The sequence below is a fragment of the Lithobates pipiens genome, unplaced genomic scaffold (assembly GCF_037356315.1).
Source record: "Lithobates pipiens isolate NorthernLeopardFrog02 unplaced genomic scaffold, aLitPip1_a1.2 Scaffold_28, whole genome shotgun sequence".
Taxonomy (NCBI): domain Eukaryota; kingdom Metazoa; phylum Chordata; class Amphibia; order Anura; family Ranidae; genus Lithobates; species Lithobates pipiens.
The window spans coordinates 2,915,466-2,942,536 of record NW_027507789.1 but is presented as its reverse complement, the minus strand read 5'-3'; the positions used below and the strand labels follow the sequence as shown (position 1 = coordinate 2,942,536).

Sequence of the window (27,071 nt, the reverse complement as noted above, 5' to 3'; positions counted from 1 at the left end):
GTTAGTTACAATGTTTCATATTAAAAACTTGGCAGACTTTCTTCTTTACACACAGAAGTTTCCCTTTGATCTAATGCCCCATACACACAGTCGGACATTCCGACCACAAAATCTGTCAGATTTTTTTTCCCGATGGATTTTGGGCGAAACTAGTCTTGCATACACACGGTCGCACAAAGTTGTCAGAAAATGTGATGGTTCGGAACGAGGTGACGCACAAAACGTACAACGGGACTACGTAGAGGCCAATAGCTTTCGTCTCCAATTTTTTTCTGAGCATGCGTGGCACTCTGTGTGTCGGAATTCTCTACACACGATCGGGAAAAAGTCCAATCGGATTTTGTTGTCGGAAAATTTTCGATCCAGCTCTCAAGCTTTTTCCGTCGGAAAATCCAACAGAAAAAGTCCGATGGAGCCCACACACGATCGGATTTTCCGACACCATAATCCGATCTGACTTTTTCCCGTCGGAATTTCCGACCGTGCGTATTGGGGCATTAGTTACAATGTTTCATTTTTAAAACTTGGCAGACTGCCTGGATTTTCTTCTTTACACGCAGAAGTTGCTCTTTGATCTAAAGAAGGAAGTTGGGCAAGTTTTTTAAAAATGAAACATTGTAACTAACTACCCTGATGTTTTCTTTTGACAGCTGAGTGAGCAGATAAGTCTCTCCACTTGTTATACGAAAGAATTGGCAAACTCTGCAATAGAGATCGCTTCAGGGGGGTTGAATCGAGATTGCGATTTTTTTTTTTTTTTTTTTTTAACGATTAATTGTGCAGCTCTAACAAAGATACTAAAGTAAGAAGTTTAGAAGAGCTCACGGGATTCTGCGGCCGTGAATCAGCAAGTGTAGTGAGAGAGACCGGGAGCTCAGTGGGCTGAGAGTCTACAAGAAGTGACTGTACAAAAGTAAAGGAGTTCGTTACCATCTGTGTTAGAAACTGTTCTAAGACTGTTGCCATAGGAGACGGCGCTCCTACACATGCAGATGTGGCGTCTTTCTGGATGCCTTTGCCTGCATGACTGCCTACCTGTAGTCTCGGAGTCTCCTTATTGACATTGCAACTTCCTAAGGGTGTCCTGGCCCTAACTCTCTCTCCCACACAAAATAAATCTCTTTTGCATTTAAAGAGGGATTCCGCCAAAAAAAAAATATTAAAAGCCAGCAGCTATAAATACTGCAGCTGCTGACTTTTAATAAATGGACACTCGCCTGTCCCGGGTTCCAGCGATGCCGAGGCCGATCGACCGCTCGGGCCTCAGCTGCTGCCGCCGCCATTCTGGGTGAGGGAATCAGGAAGTGAAGCGAATCGGCTTCACTTCCCGGTTCCCTACTGCGCATGCGCGAGCCGCGCCGCGCAATAGGAAATCTCTGCGCTGTCACTGGGACCCGTGTGTGTCCCAGCAGACAGCGCGGCAGGGCAGGAAATGGTGTAGACTCCCGTGGGAGTCTATGCCCGGAAGTGGGTGAAAATACCTGTCTTTGACAGGTATCTCCACCCCCCTCCCCCCTGAAAGGTGTCAATTGTGACACCGGAGGGGGGGGGGGAGGGTTCCGATCAGCGGAAGTTCCACTTTAGGGTGGAATCCCGCTTTAAGAAGTGTCTGGCGCCCATGAATTTACCTTGCACTACACCCACCATGCCTAGCAACCCACTCTATACAGAAGGATGTCAGCTGCCCCTGGATCTGGAGGTTCTCATTAGGAGGCCCGGGAACCTCGCTACATTTTGTTTCCAGATGCTTTTGTTTTTATACACTTCCTTATTGTCCTAAAAATAAACCGCTTCAGAAATATCCGATTTTTTTATTTTTTATTTTTATTTCTGCGTGCCAGATGGCAGTCATCGAAGCCGAATGTTATTGAGTGGGCGCGCCAACCGGGCAGAAACATTTCTCATTACTCCTCGCCGAGCCTCTGACAGATTCGCTATTTCATGCGAAGGAAAGAAGAAAAAAAAAAAAAACATTTTTTCTGTTTATTGCTGTGTGTGTTTTTCTGTGCCGCGTTTATTGGGACTGGAGCGCCGGGCTGCAAATTATTATTGGTTTAGATCGGCGAAGATTAATGAGTGTACCTGACAGGCTGTAAAGAAAACGGTGTTTAATAAAACGATCGGTCAGACGGTTTTGTCTTTGTTTGCCGCGTCCATAAATTAATAATATGGTTTGGCGTCTTCGCTGGCCAAGCTGTTTTTTATATATATATATATAAAACGCGCAGTTCCTGCAAAGTGATTCGGCAGCGGGATTTTTAACCCCGTGTTAAAGCGGAGCTCCACCCTAAAGTGGACCTTCCGCTCATTGGAACCCTCCCTCCCCTCCGGCGCCACAATTGGCACCTTTCAAGGGGGAGGGGAGTGCAGGTACCTGTACAGTACAGGTATCTGCACCCACTTCCGGCGTAGATTCTGCAGACGCTACGCCCCTTTCCGCAGAATCTACGCCCCTTTCCGAAGGTCCCCCGCTGCCTGCTGGGAAACGCACGGATCCCAGAGACAGTGGGGACCGTCCTTATTGCGCAGCGCGACTCGCGCATGCATAGTAAGGAACCGAGAAATGTGGACCTTCCGCTCATCGGCGCCACAATTGGCACCTTTCAGGGGGGAGGGGGGTGCAGGTACCTGTACAGTACAGGTATCTGCACCCACTTCCGGGATAGCTCTCTGCGGAAAGGGGCGTACATTACGCCCCTTTCCGAAAGTCCCCCACTGCCTGCTGGGAAACGCACAGATCCCAGAGACAGCGGGGACCATCCTTATTGCGCAGCGCGACTCGCGCATGCTCAGTAAGGAACCGGGAAATGAAGCCACAAGGCTCCACTTCCTGATTCCCATACCCAAGATGGCGGCGGCAGCACCCGAGAGACGATCGAGAGACCGGCTTCGGGTGCCGACATCGCGGGCGCGCTGGGCGGGTGTCCTTATTTTAAAAGTCAGCAGCTGCAGTATTTGTAGCTGCTGGCTTTTAAAAAAAAAATGGCGGACTCTAGCTTTAATTCCTTCTTTGGGGTTTAAAATCGCTCGGCTACTGCCCACACAGCGCCGGTGAATCCCCGCCAAAACTAGCGGCACTTTACCGCTAGCGCGGGGCGGTGTTCAGTGTGAAAGGGGCCTTAATGCTGGAGCGAGTAGCACCCCCGTGTTTAGGGTCCCATGAGTTCAGGGACGAATGCACCGGACGAGGAAGACCTGAGTTTTTGGCGTTTGGTCCCAAAACACACAGGGCCCTAAGACCCCTTTCACACTCTGGAGTTTTTCAGGCGCTTTAGCATTAAAAAAAAAGCGCCTGTAAAGCGCTTGAAAGAAGCTGCAACTGCAATCCCAATGTAAAATCCCGAGTGCTTTCACACAAAAAGTCCTGCAAGCAGCTTCTTTGCAGCGCTTTTGGAGCGGTGAATACACGGCTCCTAAAGTGCCCCTTCCCGTTGAAATCAATGGGAAGCGCCTGCAAAACGCCTGAAAAAGCGCTTTTGGCAGCACCGCTTTGTGGACACTTTTAACCCTTTATTTGGCTACTAGCAGGGGTTAAAAGCGCCCCAATAACGCTGGTAAAGCGCTGATAGTTTAAGCGGCGCTTTACGAGCGTTTTTCGGGCGATGACATTGTGAAATGGCTCTTAAAGCTCTCGGGCTTTCACATTGGGATTGCAGATGAAGCTTCTTTCAAGCGCTTTACAGGTGCTTTTTTTTTTAACGCCAAAGCGCTTGAAAAAGGCCCCAGTGTGAAAGGGGTCTAAAAGTGGGTACTACTCAGTACAGCATTCAGCTCTGCTTGCCTGCCCCCCCCCCCCATGGCTCCCGGGGCAAGGGCTGGGCAGGAGGGGCGGCTGCCCTGGGCACTGTGGTATTATGTGAGGTGGAGGGCACTACAAGGAGATGGGAGGGGGTGGGGGGGGGGGTGGGAATTAGGGAGTTGTGTTGGGAAAGGGGAATTAGGGAGGCAGCGGAGGGTAAGAATTATGCTAGAAGGGGATATTTGATAGGGGGTGCATTTGGGGAAGAGGATTTGTGCTAGGTGGGGGGGTTTGGGCTAGAAGAGGTAATATGGTGGAGGGGATTTGTGCTAGGAGGGGAATTTTTTTGGGGGAAGGCTGATTTGTGTTAGTAGGGGTGTTTGAGGGGGGTGGGGTGGGGGGAGAATGTATATTAGGAGGGGATTTGTGCCAGGAGAGATGATTTATTAAATTTTTTTGGGGTGGATTTGTGCTGTGGGGATTCAAGGAGATGGAGGATTTGAGCTGGGAGGGGTAGTTTAGCAGGGGGTGGATTTGTCCTGGAAGGAGGGATTGCATTTGTGCTTCTTTTTTTTTGGGTAGGGGGATTTTTGCTGACACATACACATCTTGGGGGAGGGGCAGTTTGGTATGTTTACCCTGAGTTCCAGATGACCTTGTCCCGGCATTGATGTCATAAAACTTATATTACTACCCCATAATGATGCATTGAGGTCCGTGAATGGAGGAGGAGTTGCATGAAAGAATCTACACCTCCATTCACAGGAGAGTGTAGTAAAATAGATTCTATGAGTGGCGGAGAAGACCGGAGAGGGCGGTAATCTGAAAGGGTCCTGCCGCTCGACGTGCTGTCGCCTCCAAAAGGAGTGACGGGGACACCCAAGGAGGAACCCTGCCAGAGAAATAGTGAAGATTCGGGACCCAAACATCACGTGAGCGCTGCTTCAGGTAATGGCGATCAGTCAGGGGGGTATGGGGGGGGGGGTTCTTATTTTGCTCGGAGTTGGGCTTTAGAACAAAAATAGATGTGCAGAAAATTCTAAGAAAAATATGTCTAAAAATCTGAATTGATGGATGTGGGGCAGCTTTATGGCCTGCGCTGATGGTCTTTGGGCTGATGGTATCAGTTTGAGAAGCTTCGGAAAGCCTTCAGAATTCATTAATAGGTGCTTTTGACCTGCACTTGACCTTCTTGACTTGTATTTGACCTCTTTATGACCCGCATTTGACCTTATGACTTTCAGTTTACTCCTTGTAACTTGCATTTGAACCTATGACTTGTATTTGACCTCTTTATGCCCGCATTTGACCTTATGATTTGCATTTGAACCTATGACTTGCATTTGAACCCATGACTTGTATTTGACCTCCTTATGACCCACATTTGACCTTATGACTTGCAGTTGACTCCTTGTAACTTGCATTTGAACCTATGACTTACATTTGAGCTTATGACTTGTATTTGACCTCCTTTATGACCCGCATTTGACCTTATGACTTGCAGTTGACTCCTTGTAACTTGCATTTGAACCTATGACTTGTATTTGACCTCTTTATGACCCGCATTTGACCTTTTATGATTTGCATTTGAACCTATGACTTGCATTTGAACCCATGACTTGTATTTGACCTCCTTATGACCCGCATTTGACCTTATGACCCGCATTTGACTCCTTGTAACTTGCATTTGAACCTATGACTTACATTTGAGCTTATGACTTGTATTTGACCTCCTTATGACCCGCATTTGACCTTATGACTTGCAGTTGACTCCTTGTAACTTGCATTTGAACCTATGACTTGTATTTGATCTTCTTATGATCTGCATTTGACTTTATGACTTGCGGATGACTCCTTTTATTACTTGCATTTGAACCTATGACTTGTATTTGACCTCTTTATGACCCGCATTTGACCTTTTATGATTTGCATTTGAACCTATGACTTGCATTTGAACCCATGACTTGTATTTGACCTCCTTATGACCCGCATTTGACCTTATGACTTGCAGTTGACTCATTGTAACTTGCATTTGAACCTATGACTTGTATTTGATCTTCTTATGATCTGCATTTGACTTTATGACTTGCGGATGACTCCTTTTATTACTTGCATTTGAACTTATGACTTGTATTGGACCTGCTTGAAGCGGGTTTAGCAGTCCCATAGACTTCCATAGCAATGCATAACCCGCTTGAAGCAGACAAAAGCCCCCGGGTGCAGGCCGCTAGTCTGCGGCTCAGACTGACAGCTCTTGTGGAAGGTTGATGCCGCCATCCTCTTAACCTCTGTCGGTTTCGCTGAGCCTGTGACGGAAAAAGGACAAGCAGCCACTCGCCCGCCCGCCCTCATGTTCCAGATCCTGCTGGGGGAAGCCCTGTCCTCTCGCTGGGTTAATTATAATGGCTTCATGGGGGGGGGACCTGACACAGCGGTAAGTGAGAGATTTTGTGCTTTATCTGCTGCTGCTGCCCGCGGGGACCTCTCCTCTGTCGGAAAATATTCTTGGCAGGAGCACGAAAGCGCTCACGCTGGCTGCAAATTAATTACAGCTGTTTTGATTTAATGGGAATTCGCAGTTTCTAGGTGGCTGTTAACCTCTCGCCTTCCGCCGCTTTGCAGAGATTGGCGCCTATGCTGGCAGATTCTTCACGGAGGCACCGCTAGGCAGCTTATTATAGGTGCATGGAGCCAAACCCTGACTTACTATTATGATGTTTAACTCCAAAGATTTGATCTCCAATCTTCACAAGTCCCCATGTTGTCAGACCACGTTACCTTTCGTCAGTCAGAGATGGGCTGGCAGGCGTGCGCTGAGAAGGGTGGGGCAGGAAGGGCACAACCATTGTGTCGCACTTTAAGGCCCCCATTCACACCTGAGCGTTTTTGTCTATGGAGACGGTTCACATCTCCACTCCAAGTCGCCTGAAGACTCAAACAAGTTCTGGACCCTTTTTTGTGTCACTCGAATCGGGCAGATTTGGGGCGTTTTTGGAGCAGGAAGCATTTGACAAAATCTAAAAACGTAGCAACAAACGATGATCGTTTTTCCTACTGGCTAATAAAAAAAATGCCAAAGCTCAAAAACGCTGGAAAACGCTGTATGCAAACGTGCAAATACGTGTGACAAAACGCTGTATGCAAACGTGCAAATACGTGCGACAAAACGCCGGAAAACGATGTATGCAAACGTGCAAATACGTGTGACAAAACGCTGTATGCAAACGTGCAAATACGTGCGACAAAACGCTGTATGCAAACGTGCAAATACGTGCGACAAAACGCCGGAAAACGATGTATGCAAGCGTGCAAATACGTGTGACAAAACGCTGTATGCAAACGTGCAAATACGTGCGACAAAACGCCGGAAAACGATGTATGCAAACGTGCAAATACGTGTGACAAAACGCTGTATGCAAATACGTGCGACAAAACGCCGGAAAACGATGTATGCAAGCGTGCAAATACGTGTGACAAAACGCTGTATGCAAACGTGCAAATACGTGCGACAAAACGCCGGAAAACGATGTATGCAAACGCGCAAATATGTGCGACAAAACGCCGGAAAAAACGCTGTATGCAAATACGTGCAAATATGTGCGACAAAACGCCGGAAAAAACGCTACACTCAGGTGTGAATGGGTCCTAATGTGTAGATATAGAGGGGTAGGTGGCGCTGCCAAAAAGCGGTCAGTACAAAATCCTCATAAATGCACATGAGCCTTCATATAAATGCAACAAAGGTGCTGATCAAAGAAGTGAAAAGTGCTTGTGGGGTATACCAGAAAATCGATTATAATCAACGATTAATTCATAGAAAAACACATATATAAAAGTGCTGATGCAAAAATTATAACAATCCACATAGCGGCAGCAAAAAAAAAAAGACAAATTTATAATGATTTTTCCAAGGTAACGTTATGCAGAAAATGAATCGCAGCTTCCGTGCAGAGAAGTGAATGACACTCGTGCTCTCCTCCCAGTTCCGCACTCACCAGATAGAAGCGCCCCTGCAGGGGTAAATCGCATGTTGTAGACAGATCCGCCTTTGTTCTTTGTGCCGGGTCACACTGGGACGACTTGTCAGGCGACTTGGCCGCCTCACAAGTCGCGTCTCGTTCTGTACAATGGAACCGTTCTAATCGGAGCGACACAAGGTTCCTAAAGCCCCATATACACTATCAGATTATCTGCTGAGTTTTTCCTTCAGATTTACCAAAACCATGTAGTAGAAGGGCCTGCAGGATTGCATACACATTGAAACTCCTAAGCTTTGTCCTCATATTATCTGGAGTAACAAATAAAGAATACCAAATAAGAGAATCAATTTACGTGTAAAAGCACGTCGCCTACGTCATCGAATGTCCCCGCCGTTTACACTATGTAGGCAGAGCCACCAGGCCTTTATGTGTGAGGATTAGAGAACACATAAATAATATAAGGAAAGGTTTCCCTAAATATAATATCTTCCACAAGACTTCTATTCTATGGGAGAGGTGACAATAAAAAGGATAAAAGCATCACAAAAACGGAGGAGACTAGGTGGATTTATAGGTTGGGGTCTTTATATCTTAGAGGCCTCAATATTGATATTCACCTTCAACCGTTTCATATCAAACTTCTAAATCCGGTGATATGATGACTTTTAAGCCCCATACACACTATCAGATTATCTGCTGAGTTTTTCCTTCAGATTTACCAAAACCATATAATATGAGGACAAACATTAGGAGTTTCAATGTGTATGCAATCCTGCAGGCCCTTCTACTACATGGTTTTGGTAAATCTGAAGGAAAAACTCAGCAGATAATCTGATAGTGTGTATGGGGCTTAAAAGTCATCATATCACCGGATTTAGAAGTTTGGTATGAAACGGTTGAGGTGAATATCAATATTGAGGCCTCTAAGATATAAAGACTCCAACCTATAAATCCACCTAGTCTCCTCCATTTTTGTGACGCTTTTATCCTTTTTATTGTCACCTCTCCCATAGAATAGAAGTCTTGTGGGAGATATTATATTTAGGGAAACCTTTCCTTATATTATTTATGTGTTCTCTAATCCTCACACATAAAGGCCTGGTGGCTCTGCCTACATAGTGTAAACGGCGGGGACATTCGATGACGTAGGCGACGTGCTTTTACACGTAAATTGATTCTCTTATTTGGTATTCTTTATTTGTTACTCCAGATCTTCTTTCTTTTTTCTCTTAGTTGTTTCTTGCTTACGCTACATGGGAAACATTTCTGGTATCCGTAAAACCCTTTCATGTCTGAAAACAATTTGATGGTCTTTTGGGGGGGGGGGGGGGGGGGGGTCTATGATATTATGAACTAGTAGGGGCTCTTTTGTGCACAAATCTGGGTTTCTTTGGGAGAATCTTGGATAAGACCCCATCTGTAGACCCCGTAACTTCCTCACAATATACTTAACTGATTGGTGCTCTTTATTAAAGCGGGAGTCCGCCGGGACTCCGCGTTTTTTTTTTTTTTTTTTTAAAAGCCAGCAGCTACAAATACTGCAGCTGCTGTCTTTTAAAATAGTGACACTTACCTGTCCAGCGCGCCCGCGATATCGGCACCCGAAGCCGATCTCCCGATCGTCTCTCGGGTGCTGCCGCCACCATCTTGGGTATGGGAATCAGGAAGTGGAGCCTTTCAGCTTCATTTCCCGGTTCCCTACTGCGCATGCGCGAGTCGCGCTGCGCAATAAGGATGGACCCCGCTGTCTCTGGGATCTGTGTGTTTCCCAGCAGGCAGTGGGGGACTTTCGGAAAGGGGCGTAATCTACGCCCCTTTCCGCAGAGAGCTATCCTGGAAGTGGGTGCAGTTACCTGTACTGTACAGGTATCTGCACCCCCCTCCCCCCTGAAAGGTGCCGATTGTGGCGCCGGAGGGGGGGAGGGTTCCGATGAGCGGAAGGTCCATTTTAGGGTGGACCTCCGCTTTAAACCCAGAGAGTGATGAAAGCCACGTCACTCTACACTTCTACATTCTTATCTTTCTTCACCAAGAGTGTTTTCCTACTTCATTTTTCTTCATTTTTCTTCATTTTTCTATTTCATCAAGTTCTTCTTTTGGTATCCCTTTTCCTCAAGTTTCTTTATCATGATATCAGCTTGTATTTCCATATCTAAGGTACAGCACTTTCTTGATAACCTCATTAGTTGGCATTTGGAATGTTCTCTTTCCATTCTGGATGATGGCAGCGTGAGGTTGGTATGTCTCCATTACGATCCGTTGGTTTGAAGAAAGTTCTAGTATGTAATCCATCCTCTCTTTTGAATATTTGCAAGTCCAGATGTACCATCTGCAAGTATTCAAAAGAGAGGAGATGGATTACATACTAGAACTTTCTTCAAACCAACGGATCGTAATGGAGACATACCAACCTCAGGCTGCCATCATCCAGAATGGAAAGGGAACATATTATTGGGGTTACAGGGAGGGTTATGGTGCATAAACACGACTGGACTTTTTGAGGGACTAGGTCTGACGGTCTTTCCGACGGACTTTCGGCGGAGTTCTGACGGACTTTCCGAAAGGAACGGACTTGGCCACACACAATCACACCAAAGTCCAACGGATTGGAACGTGATGACGTACGACCGGACTAGAATAAGGAAGTTCATAGCCAGTAGCCAATAGCTGCCCTAGCATCGGTTTTTGTCCGTTGGACCAGCACACACACAAACGGATTTCTCGGTCCGGCGGAATTCCGGTGGAAAATTTTTAAAAATGTTCTATTTCTAAAGTCCGCCGGATTTTTGGCAAGCAAAGGTCCGATGGAGCCCACACAAGATCGAATTGTCCGACGGACTCGTTCCGTCGGACCTTTGCTGTCAAAAAGTTTGGTCGTATGTACGCGGCATTAGTGTTAGGATCATATTGTTGGGGTTACAGGGAGGATTAGTGTTAGGGTTACAGGGAGGGTTAGTGTTAGGATCATATTGTTGGGGTTATAGGGAGGGTTAGTGTTAGGATCCTATTGTTGAGGTTACAGGGAGGGTTAGTGTTAGGATCGTATTGTTGGGGTTACAGGGAGGGTTAGTGTTAGGATCATATTGTTGGGGTTACAGGGAGGGTTAGTGTTAGGATCATATTGTTGGGGTTACAGGGAGGGTTAGTGTTAGGATCGTATTGTTGAGGTTACAGGGAGGGTTAGTGTTAGGATCATATTGTTGGGGTTACAGGGAGGGTTAGTGTTAGGATCATATTGTTGGGGTTATAGGGAGGGTTAGTGTTAGGATCATATTGTTGGGGTTACAGGGAGGGTTAGTGTTAGGATCGTATTGTTGAGGTTACAGGGAGGGTTAGTGTTAGGATCATATTGTTGGGGTTACAGGGAGGGTTAGTGTTGGGATCATATTATTAGGGTTACAGGGAGGGTTAGTGTTAGGATCATATTGTTGAGGTTACAGGGAGGGTTAGTGTTAGGATCATATTGTTGGGGTTATAGGGAGGGTTAGTGTTAGGATCGTATTGTTGAGGTTACAGGGAGGGTTAGTGTTAGGATCATGTTGTTGGGGTTATAGGGAGGGTTAGTGTTGGGATCATATTATTAGGGTTACAGGGAGGGTTAGTGTTAGGATCATATTGTTGAGGTTACAGGGAGGGTTAGTGTTAGGATCGTATTGTTGGGGTTATAGGGAGGGTTAGTGTTGGGATCATATTGTTGGGGTTACAGGGAGGGTTAGTGTTAGGGTTACAGGGAGGGTTAGTGTTAGGATCGTATTGTTGAGGTTACAGGGAGGGTTAGTGTTAGGATCATATTGTTGGGGTTATAGGGAGGGTTAGTGTTAGGATCGTATTGTTGGGGTTATAGGGAGGGTTAGTGTTAGGATCGTATTGTTGGGGTTACAGGGAGGGTTAGTGTTAGGATCATATTGTTGGGGTTACAGAGAGGGTTAGTGTTAGGATCGTATTGTTGAGGTTACAGGGAGGGTTAGTGTTAGGATCATATTGTTGGGGTTATAGGGAGGGTTAGTGTTAGGATCATATTGTTGGGGTTATAGGGAGGGTTAGTGTTAGGATCGTATTGTTGGGGTTACAGGGAGGGTTAGTGTTAGGATCGTATTGTTGGGGTTACAGAGAGGGTTAGTGTTAGGATCGTATTGTTGAGGTTACAGGGAGGGTTAGTGTTAGGATCATATTGTTGGGGTTATAGGGAGGGTTAGTGTTAGGATCGTATTGTTGGGGTTACAGGGAGGGTTAGTGTTAGGATCGTATTGTTGAGGTTACAGGGAGGGTTAGTGTTAGGATCGTATTTTTGGGGTTACGGGGGGGGGGGTTGGGGGTTAGGGTTACAAAGAGGGTTAGGTCTTAGGAGTAATGGGAAGGTTAGAGGGAGGGTTGGTTTTAGGCTTACAATGTTAAGGTTGCAGGAAGGCTTATGCCGCGTACACCCGACCGGACTTTCCGGCAGACTTTCGGCGTAGTTTCGACGGACTTTCCGAACAAACGGACTTGGCCACACACAATCACACCAAAGTCCGACGGATTAGAACATGATGACGTGCGACCGGACTAGAATAAGGAAGTTCATAGCCAGTAGCCAATAGCTGCCCTAGCGTTGTTTTTTTGTCCATCAGACCAGCACACAGACGAGCGGATTTCTCCATAGGAAATGAGTCTGACGAAGTTCCGGCCGAAAAATTTGAAACATGTTCTATTTCTAAAGTCCGTCAGATTTTTGGACAGCAACGGTCCGATGGAGCCCACACACCATCGAATTGTCCGACGAATTCGTTCCGTCAGACCTTTGCTGTCAAAGTCCCATCATGTTTTTACGGCATTGGGGTAAGGACCCCTTTCACACATGCGGACCGTCTGTCCGTATTTCATGAACACGGACAGACGCCCCCCCCCCCCCCCCCCATAGAGGAGAGCGGAGATCTGACAGGGCAGTCCCTGCGCAGTGTGCCGGGACCGCCCTGTCATCCGCCGGCTCAGCGGGGATAAACGGAGCGATCCCCGCCGAGCAAGCGGATCATCACGGGGCGGATCATGAAGGGGCGGATCATCACGGGTCATTATGGGGCGGATCATCACGGGGCGGATCATCACGGATCCGTCCCGTGTGAAAGGGGCCTAAGTCATTAATTCTTCCTGCTTAAATTGATATTAGACCACTTTATTAACCATTTCAGCTCCGGAAGGTTTTACCCCCTTAATGACCAGGCCATTTTTTGTGACACGGTACTGCATTGCTTTAACTGACAATTGCCCGGTCGTGTGGCGCTGTACCCAAGACGAAATTGACGTCTTTTTTTTTTTTTTTTTTCTCCCCACAAATAGAGATTTCTTTTGCTGACATTTGATCACCTCTGCAGGTTTTTTTTTTTCTGATATAAACAAAAAAAAAAAGAGCGACAATTTAAAAAAAAAAAAAAAAAAAACACAATATTTTTTACCTTCTGCCACAATACATATGAAGAAAAAATGTAAAAAAAAAAAAGCAATAAGCGCTTTATTGATTGGTTTGCGCAAAAGTTATATCCTCTATAAAATAGGGGATGGATTTATGGACTTTTTATTTTTCTTATCGTTTTTACTAGCAATGGCGGCGATCTGCACCCCCCCCCAACCCCCACCCCATCAAATCATTCTCTGCAGCTATCACCTTTTGTAGCACCTCCCCCTCCCTTTTAGAATGTAAGCTCTACGAGCCGGGGGCCCTCCTCCACCTTTTTGTGTTGTTCCCCCCCCCCCCCTCTATACATTGTAAAGCGCTGCGTAAACTGTTGGCGCTAAATAAATAGTGTATAATAATAATCTGCAATTTTTAGCGGGACTGCGGCATTGCGGCGGACAAATCTGACCAGTGACACCAATACAGTGATCTCCCGCCGCTGATCAAAGTGATCTCTTGCGGCGAATCCAACAATCCTACGACGGTCTTCCTCTTCAAATTTAGGATGTACATCGGCGTGCCGCGGTCTGTAAGTGGTTGACGATCAGATTATTGTACAATCACATCGAAAGCGCTATTTATTTATTTATTTTTTTCTATTTCATTTTTGGATCGTATGTACGGGCCATACTGTGCTCCCTAGGGATGTGTTTCTAACTGTGGGGGGGATGGGACTAACAGGGAGTAGAGAGAGATCGCTGTTCCTGATCGTTAGGAACAGCTGATCTCTCTCTCTCTCCTCCCCTGTCAGAATGGGGATCCGCCTTGTTTACATAGGCAGATCGCTGTTCCTGATCGTTGGGAACAGCTGATCTCTCTCTCTCTCCTCCCCTGTCAGAATGGGGATCCGCCTTGTTTACATAGGCAGATCGCTGTTCCTGATCGTTGGGAACAGCTGATCTCTCTCTCTCTCATCCCCTGTCAGAATGGGGATCGGCCTTGTTTACATAGGCAGATCGCTGTTCCTGATCGTTGGGAACAGCTGATCTCTCTCTCTCTCCTCCCCTGTCAGAATGGGGATCGGCCTTGTTTACATAGGCAGATCGCTATTCCTGATCGTTGGGAACAGCTGATCTCTCTCTCTCTCCTCCCCTGTCAGAATGGGGATCCGCCTTGTTTACATAGGCAGATCGCTGTTCCTGATCGTTGGGAACAGCTGATCTCTCTCTCTCTCCTCCCCTGTCAGAATGGGGATCGGCCTTGTTTACATAGGCAGATCGCTGTTCCTGATTGTTGGGAACAGCTGATCTCTCTCTCTCTCTCCTCCCCTGTCAGAATGGGGATCCGCCTTGTTTACATAGGCAGATCCCTGTTCTCTTCTCCCGTGATCGCGGGCGGACATCGAGTTAGCTGGAACTGTGGGGGGGGGGGAGCTGCAGCAGCGGGCGCGGGCGCCTGCAGTGCCACATGCGCAGACTGATGTACAGGTAGGTCGGGTTGCGCAGCTGAGCCACCTTGGATGCGGAAGGCGGCCGGCAAGTGGTTAATCTAAGTAATAAATTGGCAGCTTACCAATCATTAGATGTGGCGGCTGCTTTGGCACTTCTTTAGCTAATACTTTTTTTTTTTTTTTTTTAGGATAAAGATTTTACATAAATAAAAACTGATCATTGTAAGCACCCCTGTCAGTGGTCTCACCTCTCTAACTGCTACATATAAAAAAACAAAAAAACAAAACAAAAAAAACCAACAGACTTGCGGGCCGGATCACCAGGTATAAATAAAAGAAAGACAGCCTAAAAAAGAAAACGAATGCAGCCGTCACATCTAAGAATTGGTAAGCTGCAAAACGTTTCTTTTTACTTTTATGGAAACTATTGGAGGAATGTTGGTTAGTGGCCCTTTAAATCCAATTCTTTGTTGAAGAAAAAACCCCCAAGTTTTTTTATTCTTTTCGTAGTTTTATCACGATTTTCCCCCCAGAAAATGTTTATTTCAGCTCTTTGTTTTGCCACCTCGCACGCTCCCACGCACGCGCGGTTCTAAATTTGTATTCTTTTGATTGTCTGCCAGGAAATTAAAACTGGAAGTACAGAGAGAGAGAGTTGAATACTGCAGAGATAAGTGGGGGTCCTCTGTGGGTCCTCTGTGGGTCCTCTGTGCCCCTCCCCCACCCGTGGGCTCTGTAATTATTGATAAAGCGGGTTCAGCCAGCGCCAGGTTTATTTCGTGAAATTGGAGGTTATTCTTAAATCATCCAGGAGGTGAAGGAGAGTTGGAGCTCTCACGCTGCGGGTTCCGCTGTACTTGATTAAATAATTGCTTATCTGAAAGGCTTTGAAATGGAATTCGTTTTTTCTTTCCTTGGTTTTGCAGGATGTACCCCTCTGAAGTGCGGCCGAGCCGTGACAGACGCCGCCATATCCCCGCAGGAAGCCCAGAGATTGCTGAGGTGAGAGTTCCTTGTAAAGTGATTAAATGGCTCTTGTCACAAGTCATCCAGATTTTCTCTTGTCAGAGTGATGAGTTTTCCTTCAAGAGGAGCGATCCGTGTGAGCCGAGGATCCCCCACAGCAAATGCCAACCGTTCCAGCAAGATTGCTTGTATCCAGCCCTTGGGTTACCCCCCACTATCAGCAACAGTGGGGCACTATTCCTCCCACTAATACCAATGATGGGGCACTATTCCTCCCACTGATACCAATGATGGGGCACTATTCCTCCCACTGATAGCAATGATGGGGCACTATTCCTCCCACTGATAGCAATGATGGGGCACTGTTCCTCCCACTGATAGCAATGATGGGGCACTATTCCTCCCACTGATAGCAATGATGGGGCACTATTCCTCCCACTGATACCAATGATGGGGCACTATTCCTCCCACTGACACCAATGATGGGGCACTATTCCTCCCACTGACACCAATGATGGGGCACTATTCCTCCCACTGATAGCAATGATGGGGCACTATTCCTCCCACTGATACCAATGATGGGGCACTGTTCCTCCCACTGATACCAATGATGGGGCACTATTCCTCCCACTGATAGCAATGATGGGGCACTATTCCTCCCACTGATAGCAATGATGGGGCACTATTCCTCCCACTGATACCAATGATGGGGCACTATTCCTCCCACTGATACCAATGATGGGGCACTGTTCCTCCCACTGATACCAATGATGGGGCACTATTCCCCCCACTGACACCAATGATGGGCCACTATTCCTCCCACTGACACCAATGATGGGGCACTATTCCTCCCACTGACACCAATGATGGGGCACTATTCCTCCCACTGACACCAATGACGGGGCACTATTCCTCCCACTGACACCAATGATGGGGCACTATTCCTCCCACTGACACCAATGATGGGGCACTATTCCTCTCACTGATACCAATGATGGGGCACTATTCCTCCCACTGACACCAATGATGGGGCACTATTCCTCCCACTGACACCAATGATGGGGCACTATTCCTCTCACTGATACCAATGATGGGCCACTATTCCTCCCACTGACACCAATGATGGGGCACTATTCCTCCCACTGACACCAATGATGGGGCACTATTCCTCCCACTGACACCAATGACGGGGCACTATTCCTCCCACTGACACCAATGATGGGGCACTATTCCTCCCACTGACACCAATGATGGGGCACTATTCCTCTCACTGATACCAATGATGGGGCACTGTTCCTCCCACTGACACCAATGATGGGGCATTGTTTACTCCCACTGACACCAATGATGGGGCATTGTTTACTCCCACTGACATCGATCCCATGATGCTTGTGTCCCCCCGACGGCTCTGCACTGATAACCGAGCGATCAAACACTGCTGATCACTCGGCTCTCCTCATCTGCTCTGAGCTGTCAGTCCGCGGCTCTCTGCTCTCCCCTCCAGTGCTCACTGAAAAATTGGCAGAACAGACTGCACTGCTGTGATCTATAGGAGAAGTGGGGCCCATATATCTTTGGCCATACTTCTGCTTTAACTCTGAGCTCCTCTGAATTCACACCTCTGACCACTCAGGGCTAAGAGACCCCTGATGTCTCTATAAAAAGAACCTGTCCCCCTAAATTGTGTCATCACATAGGGGGCTTATTAGCCCCCTTGTGACAGCAATAAAGTTAAAGTGGTTGTACAGGCCCCAGATTTTTTTTTCCTACCTTCATGCATTCTATGCATGTGGGTAAAAAAACCTTCTGTATGCAGCAGCCACCTAATACTTACCTGAGCCCCCTCTCGATCCATCAATGTGCACGAGCGCCTTGTCTCTCCCGGGTCTCTTCCTCCTCATTGGCAGAGACAGCAGCATTAGCCATTGGCTCCTACTACTATCAATCGCAGCCAGTGAGCCAATGAGGAGGGGGGGGCGGGGCTGAACGACGCTATGTGTGTAAATGGACACACAGAGCAGCAGCTCAGGATTGGAAGCCCCCAGAGCAAGCTACTAGCTATGGGGGGGACACTCAGGAGGAGGGAGAGGCCGGGAGCGCCGGCTAGGTACACCGAGAACAGGAGGATCTGGCCGGTCTGTGCCAGATCACGTACCTTGCAGGCCTGGGCCACCGGCGACCCAATCGGTGGGTCCAGAGGATCATTGTCCGCCGAGACCTGCTGATTGGTAAAAAGAATTGTGGAAAAAAGAAATAAAAAATTATTATTAACGTCCCAGATTTTTTTTATTTTATTTTTTTTAAAGCACACACACAAACACACAAACACACACTCACACTCACACTCACTCACACTCACACACACTCACTCGCATACACACACACACACACTCACACTCACTCACATACACACTCACACACACACACACACTCACACTCACACTCACTCACACTCACACACACTCACTCGCATACACACACACACACACACACACTCACTCACATACACACTCACACACACACACACACTCACACTCACACTCACTCACACTCACACACACTCACTCGCATACACACACACACACACACACACTCACTCACATACACACTCACACACACACACACACTCACACTCACACTCACTCGCATACACACACACACTCACACTCACTCGCATACACACACACACACACACTCACTCGCATACACACACACACACACACACATACACTCACTCGCATACACACACACACACACACACACACACTCGCATACACACACACACACTCGCATACACACACACACACACTCACTCACATACACACTCACACACACACACACTCACACTCACTCGCATACACACACACACACACACACACACTCACTCACATACACACACACACACACACTCGCATATACACACACACACACACTCACTCGCATACACACACACGCATACACACTCACACACACACACACACTCACTCGCATACACACTCACACACACACACACACTCACTCGCATCCACACACACACACACTCACTCGCATCCACACACACACACTCACTCGCATACACACACACACACACACACACACTCGCATACACACACACACACACACACACACACACACTCACTCGCATACACACACACACACACACATACACTCACTCGCATACACACACACACACACACACTCGCATACACACACACACACTCGCATACACACACACACACACACACTCGCATACACACACACACTCGCATACACACACACACACACACACACACTCACTCGCATACACACACACACACACTCGCATACACACACACACACACACACACACACACACACTCACTCACATACACACACACACACACACTCGCATACACACACACACACTCGCATACACACACACACTCTCACACACTCTCACACACTCTCTCACACACACACACACACACACACACACACACACTCACTCACTCACTCGCATACATGCACATACAAGCAATATTTATAGGTAAAGTTGATTCCAGGAATATCCGATTGCCGGTTGGGGGATCAGGAAGGAAGTTTTATTTCCTGCTGTAGCAGATTGGATGGGGCTTTATTGGTTGTTTTTTTTTTTTTTTTCTTTTTTGCCTTCCTCTGGATCAACTGTGGGTATAGGATTGTATATATGGGATTTTTCTATTTGTTTTTTTTTTTCCTTCTGTTGGTTGATCTGGATGGACTTGTGTCTTTTCTTCAACCAGACTAACGATGTAACTAAAGGGGGGGGGGGGTGCTCGACTTTTCCCATATTCCTCCCTTGTTGGACACATGGAGCAATTGAGATGCACTATGGAGCCCTTTCGGTTTTCTCGGCGGGTGGAATGACACCGTCCCGCACCCGGGAGGACGGAGTGCAGGACAGCTTGTGAAATAAATAGCAATTCCAATCCAATGCAGTTGAGGGATTCATCCGGCAGGCGGGTCTCCTCATCCATGACCACCGGGAGGCTTTGTGGTTAATCCGCTCTGAATGTGCGACACGTCAGGCAAGGCTGCTCTTCTAAACGGCGAGACACCTAAACTAACATCGTTTGTACGGAGGATCGGGGGATGTGCCGCGCTCGGGTGGGGGGCAATCTTGTACTGGGATTAATCCTCGCAAAGGGTAATAGCTGAAAAATTTCAAACGCAGCGAGGTTATTCCTTGGAGAACTAAAGCTCTGAGAGCTGAATTCCAGACAGATGCTAAAGACTTTATTTGTTAACACATCCGCCATAAATATATTCAACTTTCTGCAAGCAAGCAGGATTTTTATGGCATAGGAGATGGTAATATGTCTTCTGCCATAATATATACCTACCTGCCTAATCACGGTATCCCCTGACTCATGGGCGTAGCGTAAGGTGGTTGCAGGGGTCACAATCACAACCCCACCCCTAGCTCCAGGGGGGCCCTGAAGTCTCCCTGTCATATTATCATATCCTCCACAAAGTCCAGCTCCGATCTGCCCTAGGGCCCGACAGCCACGCGTGGCTGTGTGTGTGTGTGTGTTAGTGAACGCTGATCTCTGTTCCAATCACATGGAGCAGAGATCAGTGTCACTTGTTGCTAGGCAGAACGGGGAGATGCTGTTTACTTCCGCATCTCCCCCCCATTCAGCCTCCCCGTGAGACGATTGCGGGTATCCTTGCGGTGATCGAGTCCGCGGGACCCGTGACCGGACTCACGGGGGGGTCCCGACCGACGCACGTGCCACCAGCGACGCGCACGCTATGGCACGGCGGCATTCTTAAAGGGACGTACCTGTACGCCCATATGCCTGTCTGTGCCATTCTGCCGAGCGTTGTGGTCGGGAAGTGGTTAAAGAAGAATTCCAGGCATGGATATGTTTACAATGGTCCAGATTAGACCAATAACGATGTACTGTAGGAGCCATACCTGGCCAATGCCCTTGGAAGTTGGACTGTATAAAGCCCCACACACACACTATCAGATTTTCTGCTGATTTTTTTTTTCCTTCAGATTTACCAAAACCATATACTATGAGGTCACACCCGTGAGACGATTGCGGGTATCCTCGTGGTGATCGAGTCCGCAGGACCTGCGACCGGACTCATGGGGGGGTCCCGACCGGCGCGCACGCGCGCCACCAGCGGCGCGCCAACAGCCACGCTCCAGTACCAGGCTTCCACTTTGCCTTCCACAGTCCACACCCCTCTGTTCTCATTGGCTGGGGAGAAGCTGTGAACCATTTTCTGAATGGAGAGGAGCACGGGGTGAGATCAGCCCAGGATGGGGGCGTGTCTGTGCTGTGTTCTGGCAACATGGAATGGTAACCGAGCTCAGCGAGGCAAGAGGAGGAGAGTGGCGCCCTGTAGCCACGATGGGACCGATGTCACTGGGGAGGTATGACACCGCTCAGCATCTTCTAGTCACTAGGAAATCACTGTAGTAGCGGTGTAGTAGCTAAAGCCCCATACACACTATCAGATTTTCTGCAGATTTTTTTGTCTTCAGATTTACCAAAACCATGTAGTGCGAGGACCTGCCTGATTGCTTACAAACTCCTAAGGTTTGACCTCATAGTATATAGTTTTGGTAAATCTGAAGGAAAAAAAATCGGCAGAAAATCTGATAGTGTGTGTGTGGGGCTTTATACAGCCCAACTTCCAAGCCAGGTATGGCTCCTACAGTACATAGTTATTGGTCTAATCTGGACCATTGTAAACATATCCATGCCTGGAATTCTTCTTTAACCACTTCCCGACCGGCGCACAACGATCGGCAGAATGGCACGGACAGGCATATGGGCGTACAGGTACGTCCCTTTAAGAATGCCGCCGTGCCATCGCGTGCGCGCCGCTGGTGGCACGTGCGCTGGTCGGGGAACCCCCGAGAGTCGGGTCACGGGTCCCGCGGACTCGATCGCCGCGGGGATACCCGCAATCGTCTCAAGGGGAGGCTGAACGGGGGAGATGCGGAAGTAAACAGCATCTCCCCGTTCTGCCTAGCAACAAGTGACACTGATCTCTGCTCCCTGCGATTGGAGCTGAGATCAGCGTTCACTAACACACAGCCACGCCCCCCACAGTTAGTAACACGCCCCTAGGACACACTTAACCCCTACACTGCCACCCACTGGTTAACTCCTTCACTGCCAGTGTCATTTACACAGGAATCACTGCGTTTTGTATAGCACCGATCGCTGTATAAATGACAATGGTCCCAAAAATGTGTCAAAAATGTCCGATGCGTCCGCCATAATGTCGCAGTCACAATAAAAATCGCTGATCGCCGCCATTACTAGTAAAAAAAAAAAAAAAAGTATTAATAAAAATGCCATAAAACTATCTCCTATTTTGTAAACGCTATAAATTTTGCGCAAACCAATCAATAATCGCTTATTGCGATATATTTTACATTTTTTTTAATCAAAAATATGTAGAAGAATACGTATCGGCCTAAACTGAGGAAGTTTTTTTTTATATATTTTTGGGGGATATTTATTATAACAAAAAGTAAAAAATAATGCGTTTTTTTTTTTTTTTTCAAAATTTTCGCATTTTTTTGTTTATAGCGCAAAAAATAAAAACCGCAGGGGGTGATCAAATACCACCAATAGAAAGCTCTATTTGTGGGGGGGGGGGGGGGGAAACGTCAATTTTGTTTGGGAGCCACGTCGCACGACCGCGCAATTGTCAGTTAAAGCGACGCAGTGCCGAATCGCAAAAAGTTGTCCGGTCTTAAGCCAGCAAAATGGTCCGGGGGGGGGGGGCTGAAAGTGGTCAATGGTCCTCCAAGATACTTTTTTTCTAATTTCTAATTGAGACCTCTAACTTTTTGCATTTTTAATATAAAAGATCCTTCTAGCCGGTTCGTTCGCCACTTTTGATTTGTCTGCGTTTTTAGAAAGTTGTTGTGAGAGCCGCAGGAGCCCAGCCAGTCCTATCCACCCCAAACCCCCCCCACCAAACCCCCCCCCCCCCCCCCAAAAAAAAACCCTCACAATTCTCAATTCTGCTCTCCGCAGACATCTACCACCCAGCCGGGTGTCTTGTAGCTCCTGCTACAACCGCAGAGCTTGTTTGATCCTCCAGTCCTTGAATACACAAACCCGCCTGGCACCGGCAGCTGCTGAATCCCACCTCTGTCCGGCCGGCCGCTGTCTGTTTCCCGTTTTCACCCTCTGAGATCTGATTACTGTCTCTGTTATTCCTGCAGGGTAGCTGAAGCTGGCTTCTCTCTCGGAGGCTCTGACGGAGGGGTGAGTGTTGAGTATCCGAAGAATCAGATGATTATTTGGCGTTTTTCCTTGAGCCCGTCTAGTCGGGAAAGACGTTAATCCATCCTTTTGCTTTTTTTTTTTTTTTTTTTATCCTTTTTAGATGTGAAATGTGTCAGCGGGACGGATTTGTCCCAGAAGTTATTTTTTCCAGTTCTCTGCCTCTGGTTGGAAGGGTTACAGATGGGTAGCGCGTTCTAATCAAGGCTTCAGGGGGGGGTCTCTTCGCCACGCTCACTAAGGAAGCTGACTGTGACTTAAAGCGGAGGTCCACCCTAAAGTGGAGCTTCCGCTCATTGGAACCCTCCCCCCCCCCCCCTCCGGCGCCACAATTGGCACCTTTCAGGGGGGAGGGGGGCTCTGCAGCTTTCATTGGCCCTCTTATGACTCATCCCCTTCCCTTCCTGGCAAACTCTTGGGAAAGCGAGAGAGATGTAGACGATGTCATAAGCCTAGACTAATGACCCGACAAGAAACAGGAAGTGGGCTGTATAAGGGATTTACTGGCTGAAAAACAAAATATGTTTTACTATCCAAAGTTAAAAGAACAACAACAAGAGCAGAAGATTTAATAGATGGAAAGATTAAAAAAAAAAAAAAAAAATGACTGAAGGTTCAGCTTTAAAGTGGTTTGGTACCTAAAAATGAAACTTCATCTTATTAAAATCACCATATTAAATACTTACCTAAATGAACCCTGAAAAAAAAAATTATTCTTTACTTACCTTTTATTTCAGATGTTTCTGCTGACTTCCGGGTTGTCCTCCCGTGGGAGTAGGCGTGGTTATCGTCCTCGCAATGGTCCCTGGGAAATTTCTAAGCTATTTCCCAAGAATCCATGGGGGGGACAATGAAATTGCGAAATCTCGCGAGATTTCGTTAGGACGCCGGTCACGTGACGAGGGCGTGCCCGAATTTGCCATTTTTAAAGTGGGCAGGCAGCTGTATCTGCCATTACCACTATTGCACACTGAGCATGTGCGAGATGGAGCGGAGCATGCTGGGAGCCGAGCGTCATCGATACACAGGAAGTAAATGCCTGTGGGCTTCAGACGCCCACACTTAAAATGGAAAACGCCAGAGCACTTTTTTAAAAGTCATCCCGAGGAAAAGAATCGTCGCGCCGGGGGTCAAAAAAACGCCAGACGTGGATGCTAAGCGAAGGTAGCAGTCACCCACCTGTAACACAGGTAAGAAAAAAAAAAAAAAAAGAGCGGAATCCCGCTTTAAGGTGAAAAATGTTGAGCCTTTAGAACCACTTTAAAGCGGAGGTCCACCCTAAAATGGACCTTCCGCTCATCGGAACCCTCCCCCCCTCCGGCGCCACAATTGGCACCTTTCAGGGGGGAGGGGGTGCAGATACCTGTACAGTACAGGTATTTGCACCCACTTCACGACATAGATATCCGCAGAATCTGTGGATATTTACGCCACTTCCTGCGGGTCCCCCGCTGTCTGCTGGGAAACACACAGATCCCAGAGGCAGTGGGGACCGTCCTTATTGCGCACCGCGACTCGCGCATGCGCGGTAGGGAACCGGGAAATGAAGCCGAAAGGCTCCACTTCCTGATCCCCATACCCAAGATGGCGGCGGCAGCACCCGAGAGACGATCGAGAGATCGGCTTCGGGTGCCGACATCGCGGGCGCGCTGGGCGGGTAAGTGTCACTATTTTAAAAGTCAGCAGCTGCAGTATTTGTAGCTTTTAAAAAAAAAAATAAAAATGGCGGACTCCCGCTTTAAGAGTTGGACTGTGGGGAAAACTCTGACCCAGGGATCTGCAATTAGCCGACCTCCAGCTGTTGCAAAACTACAAGTCCCATCATGCCTCTGTCTCTGGGTGTCATGCTTGTGGCTGTCAGAGTCTTGCAATGCCTCATGGGATTTGTAGTTCTGCAACAGATGGAGGTCCGCTGATTGCATATCCCTGCTCTAACCTATCCTTCCTTGTAGTGAAGCCAAGACAATACAGCAGGTGGTCACTACAACACCCTCTCGCTCTTCAGCCCTGTGTGTTGGTATACACTGGAGAAAATAACGATCGTCTCCCCTGCAGATTGGGTACGTTTTGCCCACTTACATAGAAATGAAGGGTCTATCATTGTTATCAGAGGTGTATTTTATATGATAGAAACAGAATATCAACCAAAAATCTAGAAAACACACAATACAAATGTTATAAATGGAGTAAAAATAAGTATTTGATCCGCAACCAACCAACAATAATTCTGCCCCCCACAGACTGGCTCCAGTAGGTGCTCATGTGGTACACAGATCAGTCCTGTCAATGTAAGAAGGTTCTCCTAATGACAACTCGTTTTTCTTTATTCTTTTTTTTAAAAGCCCTATGGCGTGCAAAACACACCCAAAAACTTCCACACGGTGCTAAAAAAAGTGCCCACACATAAAGAGTGACACACAAAAACACGCAACGGGTGTACCACTGTCCTCCACGAGGAGGGACCTTACCCTGACCCCCCGGGGCATTAGGCTCCAGACGGGGACTGAGGTACCAATACAAGGCCCATGTGGCCGAAATCAGATGACCGCCTTTCTCCGGAAGGTCTGCCCAAGTACTCGGTTGGGCCTCCCCCGAAGGGAGACCCCCTGAGAGAGAGGAGAACCAAGCCAGAAGGCCTATGTCCACCCCTTCCCAAAACTTTCATGGTTGGCCCGAGGACCGACACCCTACTCATCACATCTCGTTATGTGTATAGAAGACGCCTGTCCACAGAATCTCTTCCCTCCAATCCTCACCATCATGGGGAAGAGCAAAGATCTGTCAGAGGACGTCGGGGAGAAGATTGGAGACCTGCACAAGGCTGGAATGGGCTACAAGACCATCAGCAAGAAGCTTGGTGAGAAGGAGGGATTGTTCGCAAATGGAAGAAATACTAAATAACCATCAATCGCCCTCGGTCTGGGTCTCCATGGAAGCTTTCACCTCATGGGGTGAGGATGGTCATGAGAAAAGTGAGGGATCCGCCCAGAACTACATGGGAGGAGCTTGTGAAGGATCTCAAGGCAGTTGGGACCCCAGTCACCAAACAGACCATTGGTGACACAATACACCACCATGGATTGAAATCCTGCAGCCCCCGCAAGGTCCTCCTCCTCAAGAAGCTACATGTACAGGTCCCCCTCCTCAGGAAGACACGTGTACAGGTCCCCCTCCTCAGGAAGACACATGTACAGGTCCCCCTCCTCAGGAAGACACGTGTACAGGTCCCCCTCCTCAGGAAGACACGTGTACAGGTCCCCCTCCTCAGGAAGACGCATGTACAGGTCCCCCTCCTCAGGAAGACACGTGTACAGGTCCCCCTCCTCAGGAAGACGCATGTACAGGTCCCCCTCCTCAGGAAGACACGTGTACAGGTCCCCCTCCTCAGGAAGACGCATGTACAGGTCCCCCTCCTCAGGGAGACACATGTACAGGTCCCCCTCCTCAGGAAGACGCATGTACAGGTCCCCCTCCTCAGGAAGACGCATGTACAGGTCCCCCTCCTCAGGAAGACACATGTACAGGTCCTCCTCCTCAGGAAGACGCATGTACAGGTCCCCCTCCTCAGTAAGACACATGTAAAGGTCCCCCTCCTCAGGAAGACACATGGACAGGTCCCCCTCCTCAGGAAGACACATGTACAGGTCCTCCTCCTCAGGAAGCTACATGTACAGGTCCCCCTCCTCAGGAAGCTACATGTACAGGTCCCCCTCCTCAGGAAGACACATGTACAGGTCCCCCTCCTCAGGAAGACACATGTACAGGTCCTCCTCCTCAGGAAGACACATGTACAGGTCCCCCTCCTCAGGAAGACACATGTACAGGTCCCCCTCCTCAGGAAGCTACATGTACAGGTCCCCCTCCTCAGGAAGACACATGTACAGGTCCCCCTCCTCAGGAAGACACATGTACAGGTCCTCCTCCTCAGGAAGACACATGTACAGGTCCCCCTCCTCAGGAAGACACATGGACAGGTCCCCCTCCTCAGGAAGACACATGTACAGGTCCCCCTCCTCAGGAAGACACATGGACAGGTCCCCCTCCTCAGGAAGACACGTGTACAGGTCCCCCTCCTCAGGAAGACACGTGTACAGGTCCCCCTCCTCAGGAAGACACATGTACAGGTCCCCCTCCTCAGGAAGACACATGTACAGGTCCCCCTCCTCAGGAAGACACATGTACAGGTCCCCCTCCTCAGGAAGACACGTGTACAGGTCCCCCTCTTCAGGAAGACACATGTACAGGTCCCCCTCCTCAGGAAGACACGTGTACAGGTCCCCCT

At 48.1% G+C, this 27,071-nt stretch overlaps 1 protein-coding gene across 1 annotated transcript in view; it reads left to right on the top strand.

Moving 5' to 3' along the window:
* Window positions 1-27,071, top strand: part of OGFOD3 (2-oxoglutarate and iron dependent oxygenase domain containing 3) — a 133,241-nt gene that overhangs the window by 20,544 nt on the left and 85,626 nt on the right. Inside the window, exons 3-4 of the mRNA XM_077458559.1 lie at window positions 15,467-15,542; window positions 22,729-22,771. Of these exons, the coding sequence (XP_077314685.1) occupies window positions 15,467-15,542; window positions 22,729-22,771 (119 nt within the window). The remainder of the gene's footprint in view (window positions 1-15,466; window positions 15,543-22,728; window positions 22,772-27,071) is intronic.